This window comes from Entelurus aequoreus, linkage group LG04 (genome assembly GCF_033978785.1).
Source record: "Entelurus aequoreus isolate RoL-2023_Sb linkage group LG04, RoL_Eaeq_v1.1, whole genome shotgun sequence".
In the NCBI taxonomy this organism is placed as follows: Eukaryota; Metazoa; Chordata; class Actinopteri; order Syngnathiformes; family Syngnathidae; genus Entelurus; species Entelurus aequoreus.
The window spans coordinates 43,340,022-43,364,252 of NC_084734.1; the positions used below are offsets into that span (position 1 = coordinate 43,340,022).

The window sequence follows — 24,231 nt, forward strand, 5'->3', positions numbered from 1 at the left end:
ACTAATATTTTTACACAGATTGTGTATGCTTTTAAACCGCTGTATTTATTTATTAAAACAAGTGCATTTGTAATAGCAGGAAAGAAAATAGTACTGACATTGCAATTCATAATAGCACTATTAACCAGTCATTTTAATAGTTTAAACAATTTTAAACATTTAACTCATTCCTTTACAGAATAAACACATTTGCAAAAACAAGTGCAACTGTACTTATTTGTACAAAAGTGTTAACATTGTATTTCCATGGCATATTGCATTGTAACTAGTTCCACAGCAGTTTCTATTCTGTTCTTACCTTATCTCATTGATCTCATCTCATACTGTATGTGTGTTGATGTGTGCGTACACTTGAAAAACATAACAAATACATGAACATAACAATGAACAGAGTTGTACTTTTTAGATGTCAGGGCCCTATGCAATATGTACACATATTCTTAATATAGTATATATTTTAACTGACCTTTATTTGACTATGTTTGTCTTTTTGTAGGTGGCTAAAATACGCGGTGCTGCTGACCGCCGTCTAACGTTACGTTACTGTGTGTGATACATTGACTAACGTAACGTTAAGTATAGGTACCTCATGCAACCCTGCTTAAAAAATCACTTGACAAAAAGTATGAATAAGGTAGCAAACTGCAGTGGACGCAACATATTGCCGTGTTTGAAATGACGTTATAACCATAAACATCTTATAAGTAGACGCAATATTGGTTGCTGTGACGCGAGCAATTTGCATCTTGAAGTGGTGATGAGGAGCCGGCGAGCAGCCTAAACTGATAGTTGACAGGTAGAAAACAAAGATGCCAGGCTGGTGTTCAGCGTTTTCCTGCTCAAATGAGCGGACTGTTGGAAATAGGAATCGGGGGATTACTTTTCACAAGTAAGATTTAACATTAATGTACTATTGGTTGTATTTTATGAAAATAACATTACCACAGAGTTGAGAAGGAGCAAAGATCTTCAATATTTGTATGTGAAAATCACAAATAAATCTTCTGGGGGAGGATGACGCCCCTAAAGGGGTTTGGTTTACAAACTTTCTGCCCCACCTAAAACAAAATTCACCAGCCGCCATTGATTATAATGCATTCTCATTTTAGGCAAAATATAAGACAATACTTTCTTAACAGTATAATTGTAACCAGGAATAAGTCTTCAAGTAACAATATTCAAATACTAACATTGTTGGGTAAAACAGAATTTGGTTTTATTCTGAATCCAGTGAAACAGATTGGTGGTTTTAGCTGATATAAAGACTTTCAGGTGTTTATATATGTTTAAGTATTTGGCAGACGCTTTTATCCAAAGCGACATACATAAAAAATACATATATAACAATCACTGTAAACATGATCATTTAAGGGAAGAATGTAATACAAAATATCAATACAAAGTGTCACGACAGAATAAACTCTCTGCTGCTGCAGCAACAGAGATACGGTCTAAAAGATATATAGATATCTAATGTATTCATACATTGTTTATGTAGCATGTATATATAACGTAATCATATTGTTTCTTCAATTTAAAAATATCTGACCGTTTTTTTCCCCCTTCTCTGGGATTATATTCCCAGTTTTAATCTCGGACGTCTGGTCATTTATAGCGTATAAGAATATTCTATTACTGTTAAGCAAACTATGAATAATAAAACATGTGTCCGTTATCATAGCTACACGTATGACAAAAAAGCGCGTGAAAATGAGTGGTATTCAGTGAGGTAAAATGAATTAAATGCGTTGACAGTTCATTGCTCCTGCCAAATGAATTGCACTGAGTGGAGCGGATCACCACTCCAAGATGGCGGCCCCGCGTCTCGTCTGCGCCAGTAGGCAGTAGCGCTCGATGCTGTGTCTATTTATAAGATGTCTATGGTTATGACGTTAGCAGTGAGTTTACAGCCTCACTGATTTAACTACACAGCAAATAAAAGTCATGTTACTTCGCCAATAAACGTTATCTTACATTCAAAACTTACCCTTCTTTGTGCAACTTCAAATGTCGAACGAAGTTGGAAGTTGTTGCGTCTCCGTCTGTAATATTCGAACTGCGTGATTTGCATACGGCAATTCTTTGACCAAGTCGTAGTTTTTATACCCGAACGAAACCAACTTTGGTATAAATCTTTCTCACTGGCGCGTTGTTTGACAACTCTTGTTCATTGGTTGTCCTGCAATTTGATTGGATGAATGCTGTGTGTTGAAAACAACGTAGATCTAATTTGATTGGCTGTTGTACTGAGAGCACACACGCTGACACGCAGCACACACGCTGATAGACAGACACGTACAAAATGAAAGCTACGGAGCGCTCCCAAATAACTTTTTAAGCTTTAGGTTTTGGGGAAAGTAGCAAGTCATGTCAAGTCAAAAGGCTCAAGTCCAAGTGAAGTCACAAGTCATTGATGTTAAAGTCTAAGTCGAGTTGCAAGTCTCTTTACATTTTGTCAAGTCGAGTCTAAAGTCATCAAATTCATGACTCGAGTCTGACTCGAGTCCAAGTCCATGTGACTCGAGTCCACACCTCTGCAATTTAGTGTGACCCTATTTTGCAGTCATAATCAATAATAATAATGATAATAAATAAAAGCAGAGACACCAACCTGTGGGATTCTTTTTTTTTTGGGGCACTCAAAATGAATGTTATGCAGACAAATGGGCCATGCTAAACCGCCAAGCTAGCTTGAATGTAAAGCAACAAAATAAGTGCTTTGTATGCTGCAACAGCAGTTTAACTGGAGCTGTGTTACAAGTTAGAGTAACCAGCTAAGAGGAAATCAAAAAGTAGATAATAATCAAATTATAGCCTCTGAATCATACTTAAATCATGAGGTGCCCAAAGATTCCTACCGCTATGAGCAAACGGACTAGTTTGTTACACAAAATTTGGCGGTAAGATAACAATGGCTCCAGTCGGTCACATAGAAGTTGCATCTGTTCATGTTGTGACTGCAAATAATTGAAATACTAAAGTTTCAAATGATTTGTGCTGCTTTGTTTCCACAACAAATTCAAATGAGTAAACATGCAAGACAGAAAGTATAATTTTTCTACCAAGGTGTTTCATTTCCTTTTTGGGGAAAACAAATGTTTTTAGGAGGCCATTATTTATTAAATTATAGTTCTAAGAGTCCAACCAAATATTAGAACAGCAGCAGGGGAATTTCTATGATTTTACTTGCTGGTGTATTTTGGCATTGATCTTACGCAAGGGGCTTTTAAACCCCATCACTGACACTTTGGTGCCTTCACAGTGACGCAGACATAATTCCCAGTTGTCAAGTGTGCTACGGATTTTCCAGTGCTTTGATGTTTGACGGACTCAGGCACGTTGCATATTTTAAGAAGGGATGGCAAGATGCCATAATATGATTTGTCATGATTGTCCCTGACCCCTTCTAACACCATCTATATTGTATTACCTGTGTGAATGCCCGGTAAGCCACTGTATTTGCCACATGGACTGAATATCGTTTTTTAAATCATCCTACTGTCATTCAGTGCCACGTCCACCCTTTGCCCTCACTTAATCTGTTAAATCTTGTGTGGCAACAAGGTGTTCATTTACCTTTTTTTCAAAGACAAAAAAATCCTGCAGAAAAAACAGGGTAGTGGAGGCTGAAGAGTTTCCGTGTTGTAGCTATGTGGCCCCTGTTTTACCTTTTGTTCAATGATAACACCTCACAGCCTGAGAGACACCCTTTAGTGGAAGGAAGACCTCCAACCTTCACATACAGGACTGTCTCAGAAAATTAGAATATTGTGATAAAGTTCTTTATTTTCTGTAATGCAATTAAAAAAACAAAAATGTCATACATTCTGGATTCATTACACATCAACTGAAATATTGCAAGCCTCTTATTATTTTAATATTGCTGATTATGGCATACAGCTTAAGAAAACTCAAAAATCCTATCTAAAAAAATTAGAATATTTCCTCAGACCAAGTAAAAAAAAAAAGATTTTTAACAGCAAAACAAAATCTAACATTTGAAAATGTCAATTAATGCACTCAGTACTTGGTTGGGAATCCTTTTGCACGGATTACTGCATCAATGCGGCGCGGCATGGAGGCAATCAGCCTGTGGCATTGCTGAGGTGTTATGGATGCCCAGGATGCTTCAATAGTGGCCTTTAGCTCATTTGCATTATTGGGTCTGGTGTCTTTCAGCTTCTTCTTCACAATACCCCACAAATTCTCGATGGTACACATTATCTTGGTACACAACTTCATTGACTCTGGACTTGATGAAACACAGTGGACCAACACCAGCAGCTGACATGGCTCCCCAAACCATTGCTGACTGTGGGAACTTCACACTGGATTTCAAGTAACTTGGATTTTGCTCCTCTCCAGCCTTCCTCCAGACTCTAGCGCCTTGACTTCCAAATGAAATACAAAACTTGTTTTCGTCTGAAAACAGGACTCTGGACCACTCTGCAACTGTCCAGTGCTTCTTTTCCATAGCCCAAGTCAGACGCTTCTAGAGATTTTAGAGCACTACATGCTTCCAGCTGTTGAAAAGATCTATGGAGATGATGATTTCATTTTCCAGCATGATCTGGCACCTGCCTACAGTGCCAAAACCACCAGTAACTGGTGTACTGACCATGGCATTACTGTCCTCGATTGGCCTGCCAACTCCCCTGACCTGAACCCCATCGAGAATTTGTGGGGTATTGTGAAGAAGAAGCTGAAAGACACCAGACCCAATAATGCAAATGAGCTAAAGGCCGCTATTGAAGCATCCTGGGCATCCATAACACCTCAGCAGGGGGGGTACTGATCCAATATTAATATCAGTCCGATATCAGCAAAATAAAAACAAGTATTGGATAATATCAGCTAGCGTCTAAAATCTCCAATAATATAAAAAATATATATAAGTGCTCCGGTATTAGCAGTCCTGCAGGGCATTTACTTGGGCAAAGCTTGACAGGCAGTTTCATCAGCAAATACAATAAATACACTTATGACACCAGTATTTAGTATTTGAAAATATAAATATAATTAGTGAAGTACATAGTAAGGTTGTACGGTATACCGGTACTAATAAAGTATGAATGAATTAATGCTATACTGCTTTCGAAAAATATTGATACTTTTTTTTTCATCGATACGATATGTGATGTGGTGACAATGCAGGCATTTGAGCTGCTGTGCATGTTAACACACGCGCACACGACACTTACAAGCAGAAACAGTGTGAAGACAGACAAATACATCCCTGCACACATGAGGGCTTTAAATATGACCAATGTATGACCCTGTAACTACTTGGTATCGGATCAATACCAAAATTTGTGGTATCAGCCAAAACCTATGGGAAGTATCCAAACAATAGAATAATAAGTGCTTCTCAGATTTGTGTAGATGAGACATGTTAAAACAGAAAGTAAGCAGATATTAACAGTAAATGAACAGTCAGATTACTTCTACTGCTTTCCCCCCATATTTTTGGTATTAATACAATTGATAATGACACAATATGTTACTACATACGTCAGAAGTCAAATTAGGAAGCCTTTGTAACCCGTTTGCTTACTTACTTCTAAAAGTGAAGTATTATAGTATGTTTACTATCTGATTTGATGACAATTGTTTTTTGGTTGCAATAAGAAACATGTTTAATGTGTCATAAGATTTTTTGTTAAAATAATGCCACTTTTTTGTGGTCCCTTTTTATTTAGAAAAGTATCTAAATACATTTTGGTACCAAAATATTGGTATCGGGACAACCCTTGATAGTAATAACCAGTGCTCAGGCACCAGCCTTTTTTGCCCTGCATAAGAAAAGATCCCTTTTTGCTTGAGCGCAGATTTTTTTTTTTTAAATTGATTTATTTAGGATTAAAAAAATACTCTTATTGTCAATAATTCTCCAAAAATATGTTTTGAAATCTGACAAGGCACTTATTTGAGTTCTTGTGAGAGTTGTTATCCAGTCTGCTCAACCGCTTTTGTCACCACACTCATGTACACCACCATGCGTGGCCATATAACGGCTAAAGAAATAGAAAATGGATGTTTTATGGCAGCGACAAGAATATTTTTCACATTGGTCCAAATAAGGAAGATTTCAGGGGATTTTTTGTGTGTATAAAAGGCCAAAATACTTCAAAAATATGTTTATTTGTAGGGATGGGAATTGGTAAGATTTTTACGGTTTCAATTCTACGTTTGATTCTGCTGAACGATTCTGTTCTTTATCGGTTCTCTTATCGATTCTTATTTTGAAAAAAGTTTAACAAAATGGTGGATTAGCATCAATGTTTAGTTTAGAGGTAACGTGACCTTACAAAGCCAACAGTGAGGTTTTTATAGGCACATACTGTACATAGGTAGGATAGCATGGAAAAAAACGTTTTTGATTTTGATAAGAAATACATATTCTTTTGTAGAATTTAACAAAATAAACATGGAAATTACAAAAAAATTTAACATTTAGTAACATTTTTTAAACTGTTAAGAATCTTTGTCATCTACCTAGAAAATATACTGTTAAACTGAAAAATTTTTAATATTATCAAATATTATTGCTCAAAGGTTGTGGTGAAACTAATATGTAACAGGTTCATAACATGCAACTCACGATATTTCAAGCCTTCTTTTGTGTGTAGGGTTTTCAAAATATGTACGCAATGATGATCAAAATTATAACAAATAAAGGCTTGACATTTATTACTTTGCATGAGTATATATTACTTATTAGTTTCCTATTTGAAGTTGAATTACTGACATGAATGGACACGATACTCTAATTTTATAGTTTCACCTGTTCAATGAAAATTACTGAAAATCTGGTTGCATGAAAGTTTAAGTTTTCTCTGACTACAATTGAACATTAACCTACCGAAAGTCACGAGCACTGTGGCAAATGTGTGCAAGCTTTTTACCACAAGCTCAGTCACAACTCGGTGAATTTCGTCTATCCTGGCCTAAGCCATGGCACTTGCCGCGGTGAAAGGAGAGTGGTATCGTAGACATGACCTGGTACGAGTACTCACTGCCCCTTTCGAAGCCAGTCAGAATCTGTCGGTCATGCTCATCTAAATGAGAAGGCATTCATTACAATTTAACAAATAATAGCGCTAACATTGTTGGCGGTATTAGTTAGTACCTGTTGTGTTAATGCCAGATCACTGCTGCTGGGATGAGATCGACGCAGTTCGAAAACGCGACATTCATTTATAGTTATTGCATGCTCTGAATGCAAATGTTTCAGCATATTGCTCGTATGTCCTTCTCTAGATAAAATAGCAACCTTGCAGTTATTACAAGTAGTGCTGTTGCAATATTTTCTTGTAAATGTTGCAAAACTTTTGAGTGTTTACCTGGCATCGGTGACATGTTGCTGTCTGACGTCATTACACAATATGCGCCCATTGGAATCGTTAAGTGAATTGTTTGAAAAAATGTCAAGTGATTCCAAGTAATTAATACACTGGGAACCGGTTCTGAACAAGAACCGGTTTTAGATTCACATCCCAATTTATTTGTAACCCTAGTAAAGACTGTTGATCTCCAAAATCCTACTACCGGGCATTACCGATGACTTGTGGTCCAACTAAATGGTAAATGGGTTATACTTGTATAGTGCTTTTCTACCTTCAAGGTACTCAAAGCACTTTGACATTATTTCCACATCCACCCATTCACACACACATTCACACACTAATGGCGGGAGCGGCCATGCAGGCGCTAACCACGACCCATCAGGAGCAAGGGTGAAGTGTCTTGCTCAAGGACACAACAGACGTGACTAGGTTGGTAGAAGCTGGGGATGGAACCAGAACCTAGGGATGATGTTTGATAAGAAATTATCGAGTTCGAGCCTATTATCGAATCCTCTTATCGAACCGATTCCTTATCGATTCTCTTATCGAGTCCAGATAGGTTGTTGTATATGGAAAAAAACACACAATATTTGGTTTAACAAAAGCTCACTTTTATTGTATAAGAAAAAAATAAAATCTAATAAATAAATAAATATTGACTGTTGTAACCCAAAGTATATTAAGTGGGATTTTTCAGAGAAACAAATATATACAGTAACACAAAAACAACCTGTCTCTGTGATCACTATAGATGTATAAATAATAATATAGTGTTAAATAAAATCAGTCCCTTGGGCACAAAACTGAAAATAATACAGCTCTCCAAAAAGTGCACTTCTGCTGCTATTTGACATAACTGTTTGCTATGATGCTTTGACATTTTTGCACTTTATTTCTTTATTGAAATAAAATTCTATGAAGAGAAAAGTTGTTTGCAAATGTGGTTACAATGCTAAAATATGAAAAGTTAAAGCTAAAAAAAGAAATACACTTTATTGAGTTAAAATCTTTCTTTATAGGGGAAAAGATGTGATGTTATGAGCTAGGGAAAATAACAACTACACTACCCAGCATGCAACGGGAGTGACGAGCATGCGCGGTAGCCCCGAAAAGTGTCACCACCGGCAGCTGAGAATGAGTTTATGAGCACGCTGTTAAAGTAAACGTCAAGAACTCAGCCAACACGCCTCGTCTGCATTATTTATAATTAGACAGACAACCCATTAGTGTGATTTTGTTTTGTTTACAAGGAAAGAAAAACAAAAGTTAAAAAAGGGAGACGTCATATATATGTACTATGTGCTGCGGTTGCTTTAAGTTGCGACAGCTGCCGTAAAGGAGGTGCGTTGGTAGCCTGGTTGCTATGTTTCCGGTTGGTCGTAAAAGTGTTCGTCATGTGTTTGTACCCTGCTCAAATCTCTCAGTAAAGTTATTCATTGGATTATACCTTTTGTTTTGAACTTTATTACACCTTGGAGCGCGGTCCATTGTTTTTCCTGCTTTCCCTATCTGCGCCTAATGACTGAGCTACGTGACGTCCCGTCCCGGGACGGGATTCGTTCCGAGGGATTCGAATAAAGAACCAACTCTTTTTCTTTACTATAGTGGTCTCGATAACGGGTACCGGTTCTCAAAAAGGGATGCGAGTCCGAGGACTCGGTTCTTTTCTTATCGAACAACCGGGAAAACCGGTTTAGAGTATCATCACTACCAGAACCCTCAGGTTGCTGGTATGGCCGCTCTCCCAACCGCGCCCCGCCGTCCCCTAGTAAGTAACATCCCCAAGAAGCATGCAGATATAAATATTAGAAATTTGACAAGAGCAGGTAACACGGTTACAGCTAGCATGTGGAAAATGGAGGTGGGGAGTCGGTAACAGGCGGCGGGGTTAAACGACACTTGTCAGTCTTGGTACTTAACGCATGAGATTACTGCCCTTTTGTGTTCGCCTGAGCTTACTCAATCATGGCGAGCGTTGTAAGACACACTGGCGCCATTTACCCCATGCTGTCACCATGCTCCTGATCAAGCTGACAAAGGCAGGGGAGCATGGGCTTCCGCAATCAGCCGACTCGCAGCCAGGGGAGAATACATTTAAAGGGAGTGAATGGAGCGTAAACTGGACAGAAAGATGGGAACGAAACGTAAAAAACATAAAAATAAGTAGTAGGAAGGCATGAGGCAGCTTCTATAAAACATTGAAATAGGAAAGAGGTAGGAAGATGGTCCATAGCGTATAGAAAGTGCACCATAAATGCTCCCAAAACACAAGATTGAAACCCACAAATGTTAAAAATGTGACAGCATTTCGATGAAAGTATGGTAGTAGAAGTGGATTTTACATTTGATATGGTCTGTAATGATGCTAATTAAAGCTTTTATGCATATTTTTTTCACCCTGTGGTGATATGCTCCATTTTGTTCCCGCTTTATGACAACTCATGGCAAAAACCCAAAGCGCTCCCTTTTGGCCGTTAAGAGTTACTGTATGAAAATGAAACCATAAAATGTGCTGAGTATGGCTCAGCAGACCAAAGACCTAATGATCTCTATTATTTTTGCGGGGATATTACAGTCTTTTCCGTTGAACCTTTTTACTTAACAAGGGACTTGCACTTATTAGAGGCCTGAGGGAGTTTTTATGTCACAGCTTAGTGAGGGGATTCTCCCACACTGCCGGGTTTTGTACTGGAAAATGACCATATCTTAAAAGTTATTACGTACTTAATCTAATTTTTCCAGGCTATTGCATTCAGTAGTGACTAGCATCTCCTGGGAACTGCACTTCAGTGGAAACTTTACAAGCAAAAAATGTACTTGTTGAAGTGAACGTTATAACATTATGAACGTCATATTTGTAAACTACATTGTATTTTTTTAAAAAAGTTCATGACCTTTCTGTCTGAGCATTTGCAGATTTTGGTCCACTCCAGTCCTTTCGGTGGCAGACACTCCATCCCTTGGATGTTTTGAGTCTGCTACACTAAGCTACACCAAAAGCAAGCTATTGAAAACCTGAAAAAATGCCTCAATCATTCCTCAGATCTTCACCAAAACTGTTTCTTGGTCTAGACTTTTGTGGAAACTACTTTTGTAGTTTTTTTGCGTAATCTTGCTTGAAAGAGTAAACAAACTAATCAAGAAAATCAGTCGAATCACGACACACTGGGCAATACAATTCTACTTCAATCAAAGGAAGAATTTTAGTGTTCTTAGTTAAAAAAAAACATTCCAAAAGGTCTGATGAAGACAAAAAAACATACAAAAATCCAAACGTTTTTTTTTCATGAAAAATTGTTATGATCCGCTGCCCGGATCATATTTCTGTTTACGTTTTCTAGTCATTTGTGTTTTTCTGTTAGTCTTGGACTCCTTTTTAGTATCTGTTGATGCACCTGAGTTTGTTACCATAGCAACTGATTACTTTCACCTGCCGTGGGTGTTCCCGACGCGCACCTGTTTTTCATTGTCTTCATTATATAAGCCTGCCTTTTCATTCAGTCTGTGTTGCATCGTAGTTTGTTTTTCACACAACAGTTGACGACTTTTGTTCCGGTTCTGTAACCTTCTAGCTTCCACGCTAAAGGCTCTGGTAACCTTCTAGCTTCCACGCTAAAGGTTCTGTTTAGTGTTAGTGTTGTACTCTAGCTCCCACGCTAGCTCCTTTAGTTTTTGTACTTTAAGTGCGATGAGCACATGTTTATTTGTTCCTGTCTGATTTATGCTTTTATAAATCATTTTTGTACCTGCAAGCTGTGTCCGAAGCCCGTCTGCATCCCTGAGAGAACGAACACCCGCACCCGGTTGTCACAAAAAATATTGCTATTCCAATGAGTCCGTTACAGACACCCAAAAATTGGAACAGAAAATACTTTATAAAGAGAATAATTATAGTTACAAGCAGAAAACAATGTGAAATGCTTATAAACAATGAATTATTTAAATAAAGACACATTTAACATCACAAGATTGCCCTTTTATGAAAGGCTTTCATTGGCAAAGACGGCAATGAGGGAGGGGAAGAGCCACCTAGACGCCACTTTTGTACTTTCACCAACGTGTGGAATTCTTTGTTTGGGTGCTCTATTCTACAGAATGATACGCAGGAAAACGGACCAGTTTGATACATGCAATGCACGATAATCGAGACGGTATAGGAAAACTATAGAAACATTTGTCAAAATCAAAATATATGAAAATCGAAGTACCACTGCACATACTTCCAGCTATACCTAGATCTACAGTTTGCTGCTATACTGTAGATTTGCATAATGCTAGGTAACTAACTGGCAAACACACTATTGAACAGTCGATATACCAACACAATGGACTAAACTGTTTTGTAAAAGTGTAAAAATAAATTATTTGAACTGACCAACAAACAAATGAGCAAAAAAAACAAACCTGACCTAGTGGCTAAGTAGTTAATAAACAAACTGCTTACTTAGTGGGGGTAGTATTCCAGTTATTTAATCCTAAATCAGCAGTGAATAACTGTTTTAATTAGGGACATTTATAGGTGGCATTCTGTAATGAATTGACATTTTTATCAGTCCATTTTAGGCGAAACGAAACAAAGCATAGTATTGTTTTTGAGATGTGTGGATTCTAGTTTTCCTTATAATAAATATAGCCTCATTAATTAATTAATTTTATGCTCTTTGTAATAACTTTTGCGACATAATCTTGACATGGCCACATAGTTGCGTGTTTAACACATGTTCATTGCCTTTCACATGCATTCCCCACCCCCACTTACCCCTGTTTGCATGCTGTCATTGATGGTAACTTTAATTAATGTGCCTTTGCATTCTGGTGAGCTCTGTGTTTTGAGCGCACACTGAGGTCAATTAAGAGGTCTTTTCACTGTCCACAATGTTTTAATTAAAGTAGCAGTGAAATTTAAACGTGCTTCTTATTATGATTAGCCTTAATTAAATGTCACTCTGATCTGCATTGCTTCAGATTTCTGCTGACCTCCAAATACTTTATCCCTGCATACCTGTTTGTTGGCCACTGCCCAGTGTTTTTCATACATTCACTTGTGTCAGACTACCACAACTAAATTTGGACAGCAACACACACACAATGAGACTGTTTGTATAGGTTGTGGTTTCAATTCCGTGCAGTGGATTGCATCGTAAATTTGCTTCTTAAATACCTCATTTGCACATACTACAGATTATGCATTACAAGGCATCTGTTCATCAATTAGTGATATATATTAGACGTATAACGACGTATACATTATCTTCAAAATCATTACACATTCACACATGGAGTCCAGGAAACTTAATGAATGTTGTTTTTTTATTGGCCATGCTGGCTACCGCTACACAAATTAAAACCGACTTCAGGAAGTCAACAACTTTTTGCTCTGTTAGATAAGGTTTAAAAACATGACACAATGCTGCACATTACTTAAGAAAAAAACACACACATTTTTCCACATACATACTTGAGTTTTACATCATGGCCAATTTTGAAAATTAGACAATGGCATTAAGCCCATAGACCACTGCACAACAAAATGCAACAGATGTATTGTTGTCCTGTGGAAAACACTGAAGCCATTTCTATCATGTTGTTTTTAGCATTTTCTTGTCGTTTGTTGCAGGTTCTGCTAGAAATGGTGGTGAAGAAGAGTGACGGTTTTAGTGTGGAGGAGCTGGAGAGGCTCTACTCAGTTGTCAGCCAGTGCATCTTCGTTCATCGCAGAGAGTACGACAAGACGCAGCTACTGGAGGTACAAGCACTCTTTGTCAAACCTATGAGGCTGTAATTATAGCTAGGAATCAAAGGTTATAAGAACACCGAACGTATGCCCTGATAACAACTCTTTACAAATACAGCCTGACAAATAAATGTTGCTTTTAGAAGATCTGGAATAAAAAAAAAAACATCAAATCAAGTGGAAAAAATATTCATTAAATGAGTCAATGGGTCAGAGACGTTTTGTAGTACTGTTAATCAAAAAATTTACTGTGCTGCCTCCTTTTTCTGCTGCTATTAAGCTTTCTTTAAAACGTTGTTACAAAAAAAATGTATCCGTTTAAAACAGGGGTGTCCAAACTTTTTCACTGAGGGCCGCACACGGAAAAATTAAAGTATGCGGGGGCCATTTTGATATTTTTCATTTTCAAACCATGACAAAATATATGGATTTTGTTTGTTTTTTACCTTTAGGGCTCCCGGGGACCATAAAGGGTTTAAGTCATTAAAATGTTAAAAACAAGTCAAATTATTATTTTTTAAATTTATTTAACGCTTACAGTAAATCTCTACAGTATATCAACTTCAGGTTGATATAAAGTTTAAAAAAAAAAGGTTTTATGCCTTTTCTGTCAAAGACAACTTAGTTTTTTATAAAAACTGAAATATGCAGTATTTCCCCCACTGCCCAAAACATTCAGAAAGCAATGTTTGATGTGAAGTAATTAGAGCCTTAAAAAATCAATAATGCAGGACACCATTGATTTTAATTCATTATTATTTTTGAGTAATCACAGTGAAAAGATAAATAAAATCCTATTAAATATTAACTCATTTGGAATATTTCAAAAAAGCTGGCACAAGTGGCAAAAAAGACTGAAAAAGTTGAGGAATGCTCATCAAACACTTATTTGGAACATCCCACAGTTGAACAGGCTAATTGGGAACAGGTGGGTGCCATGATTGGGTATAAAAGCAGCTTTCATGAAATTCTCAGTCATTCACAAACAAAGGTGGAGCGAGGGTCACCACTTCGTGAACAAATGCGTGAGCAAATTGTCAAACAGTATAAGAAAAACATTTCTCAACGAGCTATTGTAAGGAATTTAGGGATTTCACCATCTACGGTCCGTAATATCATCAAAAGGTTCAGAGAATCTGGAGAAATCACTGCACGTAAGTGGCAAGGCCGAACACCAACATTGAATGCACGTAACCTTTGATCCCTCAGGCGGTACTGCATCAAAAACCGACATCAGTGTGTAAAGGATAACACCACATGGGCTCAAGAACACTTCACTACAGTTCTTTGGTACATCTGTAAGTGTAAGTTAAAACTCTACTATGCAAAGCGAAAGCCATTTATCAACAACACCCAGAAACGCCGCCCGCTTCGCTGGGCTCGAACTCATCTAAGATGGACTTATGCAAAGTGGAAAAGTGTTCTGTGGTCTGACGTGTCCACATTTCAAATTGTTTTTGGAAACTGTGGATGTCCTGTCTTCCGGACCAAAGAGGAAAATAACCATCCAGACTGTTATAGGCGCAAAGTTCAAAAGCCAGCATCTGTGATGGTATGGGGGTGTATTAGTGCCCAAGGCAAAAGGTAACTTGCACATTTTTGAAGGCACCATTAATGCTGAAAGTTACTTACAGGTTTTGGAGAAACATATGTTGCCATCCAAGCAACGTCTTTTTCATGGACGCCCCTGCTTATTTCAGCAAGACAATGCCAAGCCACATTCTGCCCGTGTTACAACAGCGTGGCTTCGTAGTAAAAGAGTGCAGGTACTAGACTGGCATGCCTGTAGTCCAGACCAGTCTCCCATTAAAAATGTGTGGCGCATTATGATGCGTAAAATACAACAACGTAGACCCCGGACTGTTGAACAACTTCAGCTGGGCATCAAGCAAGAATGGGAAAGAATTCCACCTGAAAAGCTTAAAAAATTGGTCTCCTCAGTTCCCAAACGTTTACTGAGTGTTGTTAAAAAGAAAGGCCATGTAACAGAGTGGTAAAAATGCCCCTGTGCCAACTGTTTTGCAATGTGTTGCTGCCATTAAATTTTTGGTTATTATTTGCAAAAAAGTAATAAGTAATAAAATAAGTTTCTCAGTTTGAACATTAAACATCTTGTCTTTGCAGTTTATTCAATTCAATATATGTTGAAAAGGATTTGCAAATCATTGTATTCTGTTTTTATTCACAATTAACACAACAATCCAACTTCACTGGTTTTGGGTTTTGTATATGCATACATATATATATACATATAAATGCATATATACATATACATATATATGCATACATATATATACACATATATAATATATATGCATACATATATATTAGGGGTGTGGGAAAAAATCGATTCGAATTCAAATCGCGATTCTCACGTTGTACGATTCAGTATCGATTCTCCTTTTTCAAAAATCGATCAATCCAACAAAACAATACACAGCAATACCGTAACAATGCAATTCAATTCCAAAACCAAACCCGACCCAGCAACACTCAGAAGAGCAATAAACAGAGCAATTGAGAGGAAACACAAACACGACAAAGAACAATCCAAAAGTAGTGAAACAAAAATGAATATTATCAACAACAGTATCAATTTTAGTAACAATTTCAACATAGCAGTGATTAAAAATCTCTCATTGACATTATCATTAGACATTTATAAAAAAACAAAACAACAACAATAGTGTCACAGTGGCTTACACTTGCATCACATCTCATTAGCTTGACAACACATTGTGTCTAATATTTTCACAAAGATAAAATAAGTCATATTTTTGGTTCATTTAATAGTTAAAACAAATTTACATTATTGCAATCAGTTGATAAAACATTGTCCTTTACAATTATAAAAGCTTTTTACAAAAATCTACTACTCTGCTTGCATGTCAGCAGACTGGGGTAGATCCTGCTGAAATCCTATGTATTGAATGAATAGAGAATTGTTTTGAATCGGAAAAATATCATTTTTGAATCGAGAATCGCGTTGAATCGAAAAAATTTATTTATAATCGAATCGTGACCCCAAGAATCGATATTGAATCGAATCGTGGGACACCCAAAGATTCGCAGCCCTAATATATATGCATTCATATATGTTTATATGTACACGTATATACTGTATGTATGTATGCATATATACAGTATATGTATATATGTATGCATATGTATGTATACATGCATACATACAGTATATATATGCATACACATATGCATACATACATACATATATGCATACATATATATGTATGTATGTATGCATATGTGTGTGTGTGTGTGTGTGTGTATGTGTATATATATATATATATATATATATGTATATATATATATATATATATATATATATATATATATATATATATATATATATATATATATATATATATATATATATATATATGTATATGTGTATATACTGTATATACAAACCCCGTTTCCATATGAGTTGGGAAATTGTGTTAGATGTAAATATGAACGGAATACAATGATTTGCAAATCCTTTTCAACCCATATTCAATTGAATGCAATACAAAGACAAGATATTTGATGTTCAAACTCAAACTTTATTTTTTTTTTGCAAATAATAATTAACTTAGAATTTCATGGCTGCAACACGTGCCAAAGTAGTTGGGAAAGGGCATGTTCACCACTGTGTTACATGGCCTTTCCTTTTAACAACACTCTGTAAACACTTGGCTTGGCATTGTCTTGCTGAAATAAGCAGGGTAATGGTAATGATGCTTGGATGGCAACATATGTTGCTCCAAAACCTGTATGTACCTTTCAGCATTAATGGCGCCTTCACAGATGTGTAAGTTACCCACGTCTTGGGCACTAATACACCCCATACCATCACAGATACTGGCTTTTCAACGTTGCGCCTATAACAATCCGGATGGTTCTTTTCCTCCTTGGTCCAGAGGACACGACGTCCACAGTTTCCAAAAACAATTTGGAAATGTGGACTCGTCAGACCACAGAACACTTTTCCACTTTGTATCAGTCCATCTTAGATTAACTCAGGCCCAGCGAAGCCGACGTCGTTTCTGGGTGTTGTTGATAAACGGTTTTCGCCTTGCCTAGGAGAGTTTTAACTTGCACTTACAGATGTAGCGACCAACTGTAGTTACTGACAGTGGGTTTCTGAAGTGTTCCTGAGCCCATGTGGTGATATCCTTTACACACTGATGTCGCTTGTTGATGCAGTACAGCCTGAGGGATCGAAGGTCATGAGCTTAACTGCTTACGTGCAGTGATTTCTCCAGATTCTCTAAACCCTTTGATGATATTACGGACCGTAGATGGTGAAATCCCTAAATTCCTTGCAATAGCTGGTTGAGAAAGTTTTTTCTTAAACTGTTCAACAGTTTGCTCACGCATTTGTTGACAAAGTGGTGACCCTCGCCCCAACCTTGTTTGTGAATGACTGAGCATTTCATGGAATCTACTTTTATACCCAATCATGGCACCCACCTGTTCCCAATTTGCCTGTTCACCTGTGGGATGTTCCAAATAAGTGTTTGATGAGCATTCCTCAACTTTATCAGTATTTATTGCCACCTTTCCCAACTTCTTTGTCACGTGTTGCTGGCATCAAATTCTAAAGTTAATGATTATTTGCAAAAAAAAAAAGTTTATCAGTTCGAACATCAAATATGTTGTCTTTGTAGCATATTCAACTGAATATGGGTTGAAAATGATTTGCAAATCATTGTTTTCCGTTTATATTTACATCTAACACAATTTCCCAACTCATATGGAAACAGGGTTTGTGTATATATATATATATATATATATATATATATATATATATATATATATATATATATATATATATATATATATATATATATATATATATATATATATATATATATATATATATATATTTATATATACAATATATATATATACTATATATATATATATATACAATACATATGATAACAGCAGGATATTACTGTGTAACAGAGTGACTAACTGATGATTGTGTGACAATATTCACCAGTTTTACTCCTTTGTTTGTGATTTTCATCATGACACTGTGAGTTTGTCTAATGTTTTTGACACAATATTTCATCAGTGTAAAAGGAACACTTTAAACGTGTAGGTTGTTCAGCATCACTAAAAGTCTCTCCTCTTTACTTCCCAGACGACCGTCTCGAGATCGATCCTTTACAATAAAGCAACATACAACAAATATGCAACAAACACGGCTTTCAGATTAAACTATTTTGGGGGACATTAAAAAAAAAAAAAAGAAGCTTTTGTTGAATTTTAAAATATTTTTTATGTGTAAACCGAGTTGGACCGGTCCAAAACGTGTGTCAGAGTTAGTCGACACTATTAATGTTCTAAAAAGAATAAAGTTCAGATTTTTACTTTTGACACTTTGTCCAAAAAGGCATCCAAAATTTAATTTAATGTTCCATGCCGCTAAAACAATGTACAGCATCAGATGTTAAATTTAGATTTTCGCTTTTTAACATGACTACTTAAAACCATAGGCATTATTACATACCGTGTGAGTTTAATAAAATGCTTCATCCATCTTGACATTGCTTTCAGTCATTGGAGCTTATATTATTTCCCCCCAGAAGCCCATCTGGTCATTTGCTGCTGCTGTGGGGATGTCAGTGCAGTCCACCGATGGCAGCGTAGTGCTGGTAACTGCTGTCAGGGGTGTCAGGGGGCCGTCGACCAGATGGTAGAACCTCTGACAGGGAGGCAGGGTGGCGGTAGCGGCAGCGGCTGCTGAAATTGGAGCAGAAATGTCAGCCAGTTTGGCACCTTCACTTGTTACCAATGCACACCGCAGCTCCATAGAAAATGTAAAGATGTAAATCCACAGAGAATGGCCGTTTTTGCTTACCATTGCACGTCGCGGGAATGCATGTGGTTACGCCGTAAATGGAGCGTGTCGGTGCATTTGTCTCCGCACTGTGATGCACACATTCTCCGCGGGGCACAGCGTTCTCCACCAGCGCCGCTGACCTTTCAGCAGATGGAGTGGACTGCACTCTCGCTTCTCGTTAAAAGCCAGAGGTGCCGTCTGAGCGCTCTGAGCACGGCAACACACACCAGCGGGTTTTATCTACAGATTGGCAGTCTTGTGGGTGTAGGCCTGGAATTACAGCTTTCCTTTTTTCCGGACAGCAATTAGATGCTTTGTGACAGTCTTTGACTTCCAGCCTTTGACCCATGCCTTGCTGTAGCTTTCCATCCCAAGCAAAGTGAACATAACTGTTGATTTGATCTCACACGGAACATAATTTTATGCACTCCATGTGGTCTCAATTTTCTCAATTCATTAGTTAAACTCATCAACCAGTTAATCGAAGCAACAAAATATAAATCAAAACTTGTTTCTAATGTAATTAATTGATTTAATCAATTAATCTTTTGGGGCCCTAACTACAATGAACATTTTTCAAATCTCATATTTGCTAATGTTCCAACTTTATTGTCGTAACATTAAAAGAGTACAGTATTTCGTAACAAATAGTTTCCCGGGACCAGAAAGTAATGGCAGACCCCAATGAAATACACATTGTTTTTTGGTTCATTTTGGGGGAAGAGTAAAAATACAACAAAAAATAAATAAATGCTTGTGACGCACAAAAGGAAATGATTGCGGGCGCTTATCTTAGCAGTCGTACAATAAAAATGTCCCCCACTACATGTTGCATTTTACGGCCACCATAGTTACTTGCTTTTCTTTTTATCCCAGCTTGGATGTGTGGTGTTTAAATGATTAATGGTGAACATTCTAGCCGCCGGGCGACTGCTTCTTTTGAGACCATTTGTGTTGAAATGTCATCATACCTGCAGGCGCAGAAATCACTTCCTCTATGAATAATTGCTCTGAGCCCTACAACTGTGACTTTTATCTGTGTGGATTGGTGGCTTGCTAGCTTGTGGGGGACTTCATCTGGACACAATGGAGCAGAATGTTGCCTCTTGTCTCGCTTTCATTGCCACAAAGACACCAGTGGTCCTTTGGGTGTTTGGGTCGTCCGAGGAAATACAGCTCAGTGGTTGATTATAGCTGGCACACACTTTCAGCGAGCAAATTAATTCAGCCTTTGTTCAATGAGGGTGAGCAGAAACAATCAGATGATTTATCAGATTTTTCAGTCCTGTAATGCTAAGCGCAGATGCTCCCTTTGGGGTGAAAACTGACTTCTAAACAATGCAGAGGTACTTCCAGACTTCCACTTCAAATCCTGCTGCCTTTCGTGCTTTTATGTCTGCAAGATTAAGTGTCTTTGGTTGTGTGGGCGTTGGGAGAGACTTAACACTCGGACAAGCGCGAAAAGCAAAGGTGTGTCTATAAACACAAGCCGCATCTTAGCTGGAGTTACACACTGAATCTACAACTTGTGTTAATGTCACTTTTCATCGCCGAGTTTGGCATGTAGGCAGTCCGAGTGTCTGTTGATGGCTGCGGGGGTAATGCCAATGTGCTGAGTGCATAATTGGTGCTATAAACAGAGCTGCGAGATGTAGTCGTATGGAGCCGAGCAGGCTGCTGATGTTGGTTATGTTTCATATTATTACACAAATACTCCTACTCTCAGCCATGATAGCACTAAAGCTGCTTGTTCAATTTAAAATGCAAATAATTGTTTCAACACCAGACTTTATCCAGATCACAGACCTCTAATGAAGCTATTGGTATTAGCCCTTGGTTTACATGAGTAAAAATAAGTCTGTTAAGGCTCAAATTGTTTTATAGTCTTTACTAGGGGAGCACTATATGAATAATTAGCTCGAATTATATGAAATGACCCATTCTGTGCTGGGGGTGGGATAGGGTAAGCAAATCTAGCACTCCCTTTCCCCCAAGGGCTCACTGTAAACAAACATGGCATCGGTCATGTGAGGATTCTTTACTGTTTCAGAGGAAAACATTTTGCGTGCTACTTGCACCGAGTGTTCTGCAAATATACTGTGAGGAGAGAAAACAAACATTGTGCTTCAACACATCAAACCTTAATTACGAAATTACATTGTTTTGAAGACTACGTAGATGCCTGCTGCTAAAAAATCTGCCCAAAGAAAGGTGTGCACAAACTACAGTCGAATCTAGGTAAAAGAACAAAAAACAGATATAAATAAATTATCGATAATGGTCTTGAGAATTACAAAGCTATTTGTATCGTGTTAAGAAAAAATATTGTGCGCGGGGCGGCATGGCTCAGATGGTAGAGTGGTCGTCCAGAAACTTACTGTAATGGTTCCTGGTACAAATTCAGCTTCCGCCATCCTCGTCACTGCCGTTGAGTCTTTGGGCAAGACACTTCACCCACCTTGCTCCCATTGCCACCCACACTGGTGTATGAATGTGAATGAATGTTGGTGGTGGTTGGAGAGGCCATAGGTGCAAATTGGCAGACACGTTTCTGTCAGTCTACCCCAGGGCAGCTCTGGCTACAAATGTAGTTTACCACCACCAAGGTGAGAACGTGGAATGAATGAATGGATTTATAGTTTTGTACTCCATAACTATTGTGAAGCCATGGTTGCTTCACGTGGTTGCGGCCGTCAAGTACAACCACCACCTTCAGCCTACAAGCACAGTGTCCCGACCAGATATCTAGATCCCTAGATTGATTGTTGTAAAATTTTATTTATCACATTGTTTATATTCACACGTCCATTAAAGATATGATTCCTGTATGATGGCTCAGGTGTGATTCACTACAATTAGGGCCAGTCTAACAGCTGCTGATGGTAAGGCAAGCAAGGTTTACTGTTAAGAGAAATGTGACAATAGGCTACATTGAAACGCAGGGTAAGAATACACTTCCAGGTCAGTGGTAACTATGACGCGCGCATTTTTTCACGCGCATGCGTACAAGGTCGCGTTGCGCCGGCGGACGGAGGATGGAGGGGGTCTTAAACGGTGACATTGTGTGTGCGTGTGTGTGCGTGTGTGTGTGTGTGTGTGTGTGTGTGTGTGTGTGTGTGTGTGTGTGTGTGTGTGTGTGTGTGTGTGTGTGTGTGTGTGTGTGTGTGGATAAGGTTAGGTGGGATATAGCCTGGATAACCTTAGCCGGCTTAGTGTAGAAGGGGCCTCAGTTCTCACTGTGAGGCGCTGAGGGTCTAGAAAATTTTTGTATAGTGTCTATATTAATCCATTCTTATTATTATTATCCCTAGTTTTTACATCCTGTGTGACGCCTTTGTCATTTGTTTGAAGATGTTCTAATGTGAAGATCAAATTAAAAACAATTAAGTAATTAAGATACAGTGGTACCTTGAGACACCATCGTGTGAGATTTTTTGTTTGGCCGCTGGATTCCGCAGAATAATGAGTCGGTTTGGCTAAGACTAAATATGAAAACCAGTCTTTACAAATTTTCGTCAAACTGAACCAGATACAAAACCAAGATACAGCTGTAATAAAGATGTTATGAGTGTTAAAAAAAGTAAACCCCTTTAAATTGCAGTTTTAATAAAGGAATATGCTACCTTTGCAGGACATACAAACCAAGCAGTCCAGTCTGTTTACTTGATGTAACAGCCTAAGTATGTTCTTTAAGTGTCACAATGAAAGAGTTTTGAGTTTTAAGTAGGGGTGTCCCGGTACAACTTTTTCCACTTCTGATACAATACCGTTTGGAGTATATTGGCCGATAACAATACTGATTTGATATATCAGTCATGACAATACATTTATTTGTAGCGTGGAATGCTAAAAGAAAGCTTGATCAAATTAAATTAGTCAAACAGAGAACAATGGTAGGTTTTAGGTTAGCCATGTCGCCGTTCTGTGAGTTTATCAGTGTTATCAATCACGGTTTTATGATCATTTGTTTATTGGATTTTTTACATATACAGTCCAAAAATACAATTAAAGGCCTACTGAAATTATTATTTTTTATTTAAACGGGGATAGCAGATCTATTCTATGTGTCGTACTTGATCATTTCGCGATATTGCCATATTTTTGCTGAAAGGATTTAGTAGAGAACAACGACAATAAAGATCGCAACTTTTGGTATCTGACAAAAAAAAGCCTTGCCCCTACCGGAAGTAGCGTGACGTAGTCAGTTGAACATTTCCGCAAAGTTCCCTATTTTTTACAGTGATGGCGGCCAGAAGTGAGAGCGATTCGGACCGAGAAAGCGACGATTTCCCCATTAATTTGAGCGAGGATGAAAGATTTGTGGATGAGGAAAGTGCAAGTGAAGGACTAGTGGGGAGTGGAAGCGATTCAGATAGGGAAGATGCTGTGAGAGGTGGGTGGGACTTGATATTCAGCTGGGAATGACTACAACAGTAAATAAACACAAGACATATATATATACTCTATTAGCCACAACACAACCAGCCCAAAGGACCGTTCACCTAACCCAAGGTTCATAAAGCGTATATATTTACCCAAAGTTACGTACATGACACGCACGTACGGGCAAGCGATCAAATGTTTGGAAGCGCGCGGGTGGGAAATGATATTCAGCTGGGAATGAATACAACAGTAAATAAACACAAGACATATATATACTCTATTAGCCACAACACAACCAGGCTTATATTTAATATGCCACAAATTAATCCCGCATAAAAACACCTAGGTGTTTGTTATGCTAGCTCCTAGCTCCCGTCCATATAACCCGCCAATACAATTAAACACCTGCACAACACACACAATCACTCAGCCCAAAGGACCGTTCACCTAACCCAAGGTTCATAAAGCTTATATATTTACCCAAAGTTACGTACGTGACACGCACGTACGGGCAAGCGATCAAATGTTTGGAAGCGCAGCTGCGTACTCACAGTACCGCGTCTGTGTCTGTGTATCCAAATCAAAGTAATCCTGGTAAGAGTCAGTGTTGTCCCAGTTCTCTACAGGCGTGTGTGTATCGAAGTCAAAGTCCCCCTGGTAAGAGTCTCTGTTGTCCGAGGGCTTCGATCTTGACTGCATCTTTCGGGAATGTAAACAATGCAACGCCGGCTGTGTTGTGTTGCTGACTTCCCTCGCAAAATACTCCGCTTCGCACCGACAACTTTCTTCTTTGCTTGCTCAGCTTCTTTCTCCATAATGCAATGAACAAATTGCAACAGATTCACCAACACAGATGTCCAGAATACTGTGGAATAATGAGATGAAAACAGAGCTATTTTGTATTGGCTTCAATG

The 24,231-nt window shown here is 38.0% G+C and overlaps 1 protein-coding gene across 4 annotated transcripts in view; it reads left to right on the forward strand.

Annotated features, from left to right (window-relative positions):
- Nucleotides 1–24,231, forward strand: part of atad2b (ATPase family AAA domain containing 2B) — a 152,732-nt gene that overhangs the window by 120,553 nt on the left and 7,948 nt on the right. For all 4 annotated transcript variants that reach the window (XM_062044939.1, XM_062044940.1, XM_062044942.1 and 1 more), the window contains exon 27: nucleotides 12,964–13,092. In XM_062044939.1, the coding sequence (XP_061900923.1) occupies nucleotides 12,964–13,092 (129 nt within the window). The remainder of the gene's footprint in view (nucleotides 1–12,963; nucleotides 13,093–24,231) is intronic.